Source organism: Cibotium barometz, chromosome 45, assembly GCF_041138505.1.
Source record: "Cibotium barometz isolate CiBa-2024 chromosome 45, ASM4113850v1, whole genome shotgun sequence".
Classification (NCBI taxonomy): domain Eukaryota; kingdom Viridiplantae; phylum Streptophyta; class Polypodiopsida; order Cyatheales; family Cibotiaceae; genus Cibotium; species Cibotium barometz.
The window spans coordinates 33,674,779-33,684,907 of NC_141090.1; the positions used below are offsets into that span (position 1 = coordinate 33,674,779).

A 10,129-nucleotide genomic window follows, 5' to 3' on the forward strand; every position below is an offset into this window, starting at 1 on the left:
TGTGGGTTCCCTCCAACCTCCTAGAGTACATCAACCACAACAAAAGTCCCTTCCAAAAACAACTCAGAAGATTTGAAGCAATGGCAATGAAATCTGGACACTTCCTAGAGCTTGACAAGAAGCAAGTACGCAAGCTCAAAAGAGGTGCCATTAGCCATCACTTTCTATCATGGATGGCTTGCACTGTTTTAGTCCTTTCAGAAGTAGAGGAGGAAGAGCAGGTTTAAATGCCACAACTATGCCTTGGAGGATTCATGCACGACAAGGAAGAGTCTCGGAGTGCAGCACACACATGTGCAAGTGAAAGCATGATCGTCGCACAACAATTTCCAGGAGGTGTGCTAGGGCTTGCATAAAATCCACACTGCTTTGAGGCCATTGGAAGTGGCAATCAATTGAAGATGAAGATGACTCTACCCCCCTTCCTAAGATAGAGATTGACTCTTTATGTTCGGTTTTGTGGTAGGGGGGGAGCTTTTCATTTTTTGGCATGATATTGTGAAAAGTCATGTGGCATCCACATGGATGAGTGCATGATCATGCTCAAGGTGAAGGCGGAGATCCCATTGGATGACTCTAACCCTCGGGGGGTGCAAAACTAAAAAACCCTAGGTATCATGTGCGTTTAAGAGCGTGCATTTAAGAGGTATTAAAAAAACCCCTTAACTAAAATTTTCCCCCCAATAAAATAACCCCTCTTTACTTATGAACTAATAGGTTTTTTTCTAAAGTTGAATTAAAAAAACCCCTCATGTTAATTTTTCTCAATGTATCTAATTAAAAAACCCCTCCTGTTGAACTCATATGGTACACATTTTTTGAGGTGAATCCCCCGAGCTCTATCACAGGTAACACGGAGGAGAACCTCCTCCCACTCAAAGACTCGGTGGAGGAGACGGTGGTCATTGCTTTGGAGGTAGCCAAGAATGCAGAGCAGGAAAATGTCACCGAGGAGGAGTTCTAAGCGGCACAATAAAGTGCTTACCACGTAATCGTGCCTTGGACACCAACTCCAACACAAAAAATTGACGATTCCAAGTCCAAAATTGACTTGGAGCGAAAGGTTGATGTAGACGAGGATGATAAGAAAGAGAACGTGCTAGAGATGGACAATTATGCTATGCGGGCGAGGGAACGCATGCTACTACACGATCATATTCAGCTCTTGGCCACTACATCGAACACCTCCCTACAAATGATTGTGATTATTCATAAATAATTCACACCCAATGCGAGATTCCCCCTTTTTGCATTAAATACCTTCTCAAAGCAACTCTGTGTGGCCACTATTGGCCAATCGATCAGTTTTGTAATCCTAGTTAAAAAGTCCCTAGTTATGTCCAATTTTGGGAGCGGTTATAGAGGCAAGGGGCTTGACTAATTAGGAATTGCCAAGTCTCTTGGCCATGACTCACCGCAAGAAATAGCCACTGCTATTTTAACCAGCGAGCTCCCCATAGCTAAGAAGCGACGAACCTCTCTTGTAAAGAGTATTCCCAAATCCCACATGTAAATTTTTATATCAATACAATGCTAAAAGTGGCATTTAAGTACATGTGATTTATTTCTAATCTAAAAAAGTGGAGTGGGAGAAGCAGTAGAAAATGTTATGTACATTATGAATAGGATACCCACTGTAGTTGTTCATGATATGACGCTTGAACAGAAGTTTACAAGCATAAGACAAGATGTGTCTCACTTGAAAGTGTTTGGGTGTGTTGCATATGTGCATGTTCTTGATGAAGTGAGGAAAAAGTTGGATCCAAAGGTAGAGAAATGCATCTTTATTGGTTAATATGCTATGGAGCAAAAAGGTCATGAGATGCGAGTAAGCAAAGATGGTGTCTTTAATTGACAAGATGAGTAGCTGGTATGCACCAGCAGTGAAGGCAATAGAAGATGCATATGTAAGAAGTGTTGACGTTACACCACATATAGAACAACAATCACAGGTCCTTAGTGGACCTGGAGAGTCCTCTAGTAGTGGATCCAATGTTAATCCATGGTCAGGCAAGTTGAGGACAGATGTAGGTACACATGTATCATGCAGAGGGAAGGAAAAGGTAGATCAAACTTTTGTGATTTTGATATGTCTAGTGGCTCTGAGGAGAGCCTTGATGAGGAGCTTAGAATTCCATCTGTGGTTAATCCTAGTGTAAGGAGAATGAGGGCTATTTTGAGAATACCTGGCAGTGAACCAGGTGTATGCAAGTCTACGGGGGTTCGGTACCCTGTTGTTGATAGGTTGAGATATGATGGATATACATTCCATCATTATGCTTACATGGTTAAAGCAATATAAGAATTAGAGCCCACTTGTTTTGATCAGGCACCTGGAAATAAGAAATGGGAAGATGCCAAGAATGAGGAGATGGCAGCATTGGATACAAATACAACATGCGAGTTAGTGCCTTGGCCTAAGGAAAAGAAGGAAATTGGATGTAAGTGGGTGTATAAAGTCAAGCATAACACTCATGGTTCAGTGTGAGTAGGTATTAGGCAAGATTGGTGGCCAAAGACTATGCACATATTTATGGCATTGACTGTGAAGAAACATTCATCCCGGTTGCAAGAATGGCAATCGTGAGAGCTATCACTGTTATAGCTATAACAAAGGGTTGGTTTTTACATCAGATGGATGTAAATAATGCCTTCTTGCATGGTGATTTTCAAGAAGATGTTTACATGATGCAACCACTAGGTTATGAGAGTGATACACCCACCTAGATTCTGTGTGCAGGTTATGCAAAGCCTTGTATGGCTTGAAACAGGTTCCTAGAGCATGGACAAACAAGATCGGGGAGTATCTTGTTACCATTGGATTTTAGATATCCAGTGCATATTTTTCACTTTATGTGAAAAAGAAAGATAGAGGGATCATGTAATTAGTCATCTATGTGCATGACTTGATTATAACTGGTGATAGTGACATTGACATACATGATGTCAGGAGGCTTTTGAAGCAAAAGTTTGAGATGAAGGATTTGGGTGAGCTACACTATTTCTTGGGCATACACGTGGTGATATCACCTCATGGCATTTTGTTATTGCATAGGAAATATGTCTTGGACATGTTGTCCAAGTTTGGTATGATAGGCTGTAAGCCTATTTCAGTACCATTGGAGTAGAACACAAAGCTTTTTGCAGATACGGGTGAGATTTTGGAGGACCCCACTACATAGAGGCGCATTGTGGGTAGCTTGATCTACATGACCATTACTAGGCCAAACTTGAGTTATGATGTTGGACTTGTGAGTCAGTTTATGAAGACCCCTAGGAAGCCACACTTGGATGCAGCTAGAAGGATTCTCAGGTACATAAAGTCCACAGTTGATTATGGACTTTTCTATGAGTCTAGTATAGAGATACAGATACATGGGTACACAAATGCTAATTGGGTTGGTAGTGTTTAGACAGGAGATCTACCAGTGGTTTGATGTTCTCATTTGGGAGTGCTAATATGAGTTGGAGCAGTAAGAAGAAGCCAATAATTGCCTTGATGAGTACAAAGGTAGAGTACAGGGGTGCTGCAATGGTAGCTTGTGAAGTAGCTTGGTTTCAAAAGCTACTTGGTGATATGGGTGAGCCTGTGGGATAGGGCAGTTATCATTTATTATCAAAACATGAGTAGCATACAGTTGGCCACCAGTAACCTAGTATACTTTGCTAGAATGAAGCACATTGAGGTGGACTATCATTTTGTGAGGGTGAAGATTCTAACAGGTGATGTAGATCTGGTATATGTCAGCACAGAGGATTAGACGGCTAACATCTTCACGAAGGCATTTGGCACAGAGAAGCTCCACAGGTTTAGGAGATTACTTGGCCTGTGTAGTGTGTGGAGTTGAGCTTGAGGGGGAAGTGTTGCGATATTAAGGTCAACTAGTTTTGTGTGACAGACATTGATGACCCGCCTAGGTTGCAACTTTCGCACTTATACCACGAGCATGGTTGGTGAGATTATGGTCGATATGCCACTAGTGGATGACAGGCTGTGTGACAACCACTTTGGAGTACTAGAGTTATGGCATAGTTATAGCGCCAGCTCATATATTTGGGTTTACAGTATAGACCGACCATATTGTATGTTATTGTTGGAGAGTCCTATTGAGAAATGTGGTTCCATGGAGCACAAGAAAGGTAGGGAGTGAGCCACATGAACAAGAGAAGAAGCATGCACATTAGATAAAGGAATTGAATAAGGTTCTAATATCAAAGGTTGATTTGTATGGTCACTTGTAAAAGGTGAAGCCAATGGTCAAAAGGTGACACATGGAAATCACAAGGTTGCACATGTAGTGTGACCATTAATGAACACATGGTTTGCACTAGGGTGCACAAAAAGCATGGATATGGGTGTATAAAACTTTATTATTACAATGAGACTATGTGTTTTCCTTGAGTCTATTGCCTTGATTAGTATTATCCTTAATTAAGTGTTAATTGTCATATTCCTAAGGATGAGTCCTATCACTTGCTTTGAGCCTCCTTAGATCCACATTTCTAACATGTCATTAGAGCCTAGGTATTAGGATGCTATTTCTTTAGAAGATAATTAGAATCACAATGGTCTTCAGTTGCCTACATTTCATCCAACTACATCTAGCCTATTTCCTCAACCTTACCAAGCTCACCACCCTCCTGTTTTCTTGACACAATAGCTGCATTTTTACCTTACAGCTTATAACTATGGTGTCTGCAGTATGCTCTTCCAAAAGCCTCACTGTCATTTCTACTACTTCTAGCATGGATAAGACCTCTTTTTTGTCAGGCCAGGCCTTTCAAGTTTCCCATGGGACAGCTTCCTTCGCTCCTAGCAAGAGGGCCCTCTTTGTCTATGCTATTTCTGCCTCTAAAAGGCCTCTCTGATTCCCCGAAAGCACCCCACCCGCTTGGATTGAAGAAAGCCTTCCAAGGGACTTTGGGTTTGATCCTCTTCAATTGGACTTTGATCCCAATGCTCAAATGATTTGTGTGCAAGTGGAACACTTTAGGTGGGACATGCTTGACACTGTTAGTATCCTCATCTCAGAGGCTCTCACAAAGGCAGATATTCTCAATCCCCATGAAAGGACTCGAGCTCTTTACGAAAGGGATGAGAAGAAGATAGAGAAGAAGCTGGAGATATGCACCTGTAGTGCCTTCACACTCGCCATCAATGCCATTATTGACAGCACAACAAGTAGGTCCGATTTCTCCATCGATAGCACAACTCCCTAGTGCAACGGCTCTAGCGAGAAGAAAACAAGTGACAAGGTTAAAGAGATAAGGTTGTTTTTCTTTTAAAAGGAAAAAAAGGAAAAAAAAAAGGGAAAAACTCTCCTTTATGATAATGTTCGCATGAACCCTCTTCTTCATCAAAATCAACATTTGCACCATCAACACAAACTTCACTAAATTCTACCAAATCTTTTATAACCAACTATGAGTTGAAAGTGTTTGAAATCAACGGCCAAATGAGCATGGTAATACATGTGCATGTGAAAAAAAAGAATAAAAGGCATATCTGTCTTTTCTTTACCTATAGCCTTGCAAGGTTTATAGAATTTTTTGAATCTTTCAGTAGATGAATGTTTGTTGGACCTCAATTGAACCAATGCTTGTTATAGGCTTTGCGAGAGGGATAAAGTCATGAAATTTCACCTTTAGTCAAGAAAAGGAACAGTAACACCTCAAGAAGGAGATCACCTTTTCAATATATGCTTGGATTCTATTACATAGATTTATTTATTGTGTTGCACTAATAGATTCAATTGGACTTTGATCCCCGAATGCTCAAATGGTTTGTGTGCAAGTGGAGCACTGTAGGTGGGACATGCTTGACACTGCTAGTATCCTAATCTTAAAGGCTCTCACAAAGGTAGGTATTCTCAATACCCCATGAAAGGACTCGAGCTCTTTACGAAAGGGATGAGAAGAAGATAGAGAAGAAGCTGGAGATATGCACCTGTAGTGCCTTCACACTCGCCATCAATGCCATTACTGACAGCACAATGAGTAGGTCCGATTTCTCCATCGATAGCACAACTCCCAAGTGCAACGGCTCTAGCGAGAAGAAGAAAACAAGTGACAACGTTAAAGAGATAAGGTTGTTTTTCTTTTAAAAGGAAAAAAAAGGGAAAAAAAAAAGGAAAAACTCTCCTTTATGATAATGTTCGCATGAACCCTTCTTTGACTTTACGTTAGACATTTCCAATTGTGTTTTAATCAATGTCATGGGCACCATCAAGTGCAACACCAAGTGCTATGCAAATGTAATTAGCTTCCTCTTCAGCAAGAGCAAGAAAAAGATGAATTTCCACAAGAAGTTCTTCATCAAAATCAACATTTGCGCCACAACGCAAACTTCACTAAATTCTACCAAATCTTTTATAACCAACTATGAGTTGAAAGTGTTTGAAATCAACGGCCAAATGAGCACGGTAATACATGTGCATCTGTCTTTTCTTTACCTATAGCAAGATTTATAGAATTTTTTGAATCTTTCAGTAGATGAATGTTTGTTGGACCTCAATTGAACCAATGCTTGTTATAGGCTTTGCGAGAGGGATAAAGTCATGAAATTTCACCTTTAGTCAAGAAAAGGAACAGTAACACCTCAAGAAGGAGATCACCTTTTCAATATATGCTTGGATTCTATTACATAGATTTATTTATTGTGTTGCACTAATATATATCGTGATCAAATTTTAGCAGGGGGTGATGGTGTAGGAGCCACCGTAGGCACAACCCTGGGTGCAGCCGGAGCAGTCGGGGACGCGGTAGATGGGGGGCTGGGGGCAGTTGGCATCGCCGCAGGAGAGCGAGGTGCAACCGCCAGTGGAGGGCGTAACGCTCATGGGCAGGTTAAAGGCGTCGATGATGGAGATATTACATAGTTTTATTATATATGCTCGGATAGTTTTATTTATTTTGATGCACTAATATCGTGCAAAGCCGTTGTGTTTTAGCAGAGGGTGATGGTGTAGGAGCCACCGTAGGCACAACCCTGGGTGCAGCCGGAGCAGTCGGGGACGCGGTAGATGGGGGGCTGGGGGCAGCTGGCATCGGGGCAGGAGAGCGAGGTGCAACCGCCAGTGGAGGGCGTAACGCTCATGGGCAGGTTGAAGGCGTCGATGATGGAGATATCATAGTAGTCCAGGTTGTTTCCGCCGTCCACAGTAATCTCGAATAGCGTGGCCGGCTGCCCGCTGCCGGTGCACACCAAGCCCCCACAGTCGCCCGAAGCGCAGCTGGTGCCGGATTCACTGCAGCCCGTTCGCCCCCACACTCGTCCGGACCAGCCAGCGCCCACCGTAAGCACCCACGTGTCACCCGAAGTCAGCTCCGAGCCTCCACCACCAGACGCCGTCGACCACGACGCCGGCCACACGGTGTAGGAGCACTGGTTCACAACGTTGAAAGTGGTGGCGCTGCAACCTGCAGCAAAATATAATCTTAATTAAGCTGATGCCATTGACCGTAATCAAATTAGCCACGCACATAGCAGTAAACTCGCTAAGATGAACCATCCGATTTATAGCGATAAGCTAACCACATGCAACATTAAGCGCACAGCAAACCCATTAAAACCTACTTAGTCTTCTGAGCAAGATTAACATCAAGGCCAACATAATCAAGTACCTGATACTGCGCAGAATGCTATGATGAGAGCCCACACTAGCTGAGCCATTGCGTTTCCGGCCTTCATCATCTTATACGTCTAACGCTGCTTACCAGCAATGTGCATATAAGCAACAGGCACGATGATATAGTACACCGCAGAGCAGTGGGTTTATATAGCGCACGCAGAGCCTCACGAGTCCCTGGCTAATCTTGTCGCGAATTCAACGCCAGCAGGCGCCTTCGTTCCTTGTCTCTCACCGAAAGTCAGTCACGCATATAAAACACGTTTACAAAAGTAGAGTTCTACTCTAGGTTCTTTTGCGTGGAGGTGGACAAGTTGGACAACTTGTTATTTGGCTTTGAGCAGAGGTGGATACGACCGTGTCGATTCTGTTGTTACGTGGAATGGAAGCTCATCTTTTGGAATATCTTGAGACTCCTGTGTGAGGAGGGCCACGTGGTATTTATATTTACTTTTTCACACATTTTCTCTCTTACAGACACCACTCTTAAATTTAAAAATTGAGGCAAGGATCTCGAGGTCACATTCATATTTATTCATGATGCAGGCATGAGAGAATGTGATGCATAGCCAGTGCTTAAATTTGAAGCCCGTTTTGGGCTTCAATGGCTGTGCAGGGCTTCAAATGAAGCCCTACAATATTCTAAAGGCTTCAACCATGAAGCCCAATTTTTCATGCAAGGCTTCAAATTGAAGCCCTCCTAAATCACCAAGGCTTCAAAAAAATATAGTATATAAATTATAATATATGGGAGCTTGTGAAAGCTTGTGAAAGCTAGAAGAACATGCCAAGTTTGATGCAACTAAGTAGAACTTAATTTCTAATTTTGTGAATTCATTAAGAAGAGGATAGATCTTTCCTCTTGTATTTTTTGAGCTTTCATATTCATCATAAATTATGAATGGTTTCATTTTCTATGTTTCTAAGATTAAATCATTCATGAAATGCTCTTTGTTTATTTTTCATATAGCATAAGCATCCAATGTATAGTTTGTGAAGTCATTAAGAAGATGATATATCTTTTCTCTTATATTTGTGGAGCTTTCAGATTTCATCATAAATTATGAACCATTTAATTTTCTAAGGATTCTAAGATTGAATCATTGATGAAAAAGCTCTTTTTCTCCTTTTCCTATAGTACAAGCATCTAATGCTTATGGATATGATCATATGTTACATCTCTTTCAAGTTTCTAGTATATGTGTGTGTGTGCAATGTGCATGCATGTGTGTGTGTGTGTGTGTGTGTGTGTGTGTGAGAGAGAGAGAGAGAGAGAGAGAGAGATTTTACATATCTTTCTAGCATGTTTAGTGTAAGAGTACATGCATGCACGTGTAGTGTGTGTGTGTGTGTGTGTGTGTGAGAGAGAGAGATTATGAATCCCAAAATTTTGTATAAGGTTGCAATTTGAAGCCCATTTGTGGACTCCAAAGCTTCATTTTTTTTTCCATGAAGCCTTACATTAGGCATCAAATTTAAGGCCTGTGCATAGCCCTTGAAAGATAGACCTTTAAAATTCTCAATCTAATTATTGACAGAAGTAAAATTAAATTAAAAATGCATTTGGCAAAATGATTTCATTCCACTATACCGTATTTGGCTTTGAAAACAAGAGGTGGAGACGATGGTGTATGTGGAAGCTCAACGTTTGGACTTCTATGTGAGGAAGGCCATGTGGCATTTGTATATATTTTGTAGACACATTTTCACTCTTACAAACACATGTGCACACACATGCACACCTTTGCACCTTATGCACGACATGCACATTCACCTACACCTACACACACCCTCTCTGTGTGCCATGCACATTTATGTGGGTGCACATACTCTAACACATCCACACATCCACATCGCATGTGTACAATCACTTGTATATTTACATTGCACACACACATTCATCGGGCACGCAGAATCACACCCGCATGTACACACATGTGCACACACCCCACACACTTGCACGTGCACCTCACCCCTTTACATTTTACATGTGTACACACCTTTATAGTGCCTGTGCACACACCTTTACACTACTCATGCACGCACACCTTGCATTCCCATGGCACATTGTTGCACACACACACACACTCGCATTCCTTTTTCCCCATGTACACATAGCACATGTGCACTCAACTTTGCACATTGCACACATGCACCTCATGCACACATAGTAGACATTGTGCCCCATTTGCACTGCTTGCGCATGTGCACTCCATTCATACATGTACACACAGTAGACATTGCACACATGCACCTCATGCACACATAGTAGACATTGTGCCCCATTTGCACTGCTTGCGCATGTGCACTCCATTCATACATGTACACACACATGCGTGTTACCAAACCTATGTATACACAAGGATATGTATAGGCCACTCTATGCATAGATCACAACCTATGCTATGCATAGGACCGTCTATGCATAGGCCATAGCCCGGGCTATGCATAGGCTTGCATAGGCCGGCTATGCAAAGCCTGGGGTAGTCTATGCATAGCTC

The 10,129-nt window shown here is 42.0% G+C and overlaps 1 protein-coding gene across 1 annotated transcript; it reads right to left on the reverse strand.

The window, feature by feature from the left end:
• Window positions 1–6,552: 6,552 nt before the first annotated feature.
• Window positions 6,553–7,781, reverse strand: LOC147612675 (thaumatin-like pathogenesis-related protein 4). Its single transcript, XM_086782839.1, has 2 exons — window positions 7,624–7,781; window positions 6,553–7,419 (listed from the first exon to the last, which is right to left on the reverse strand). Exons 1-2 carry the CDS (start codon window positions 7,691–7,693, stop codon window positions 6,947–6,949), a joined length of 543 nt encoding a protein of 180 aa, XP_086638965.1. The 5' UTR covers window positions 7,694–7,781; the 3' UTR covers window positions 6,553–6,946.
• Window positions 7,782–10,129: the final 2,348 nt, after the last annotated feature.

Excerpts from the sequence above, each read along its gene's own strand:
- LOC147612675 (XM_086782839.1), bottom strand. The coding sequence starts at position 7,693 with ATGATGAAGGCCGGAAACGCAATGGCTCAGCTAGTGTGGGCTCTCATC. Across the intron at positions 7,420-7,623 it reads AGCATTCTGCGCAGTATCAG|GTTGCAGCGCCACCACTTTC; the intron begins GTACTTGATTAT and ends ATTTTGCTGCAG.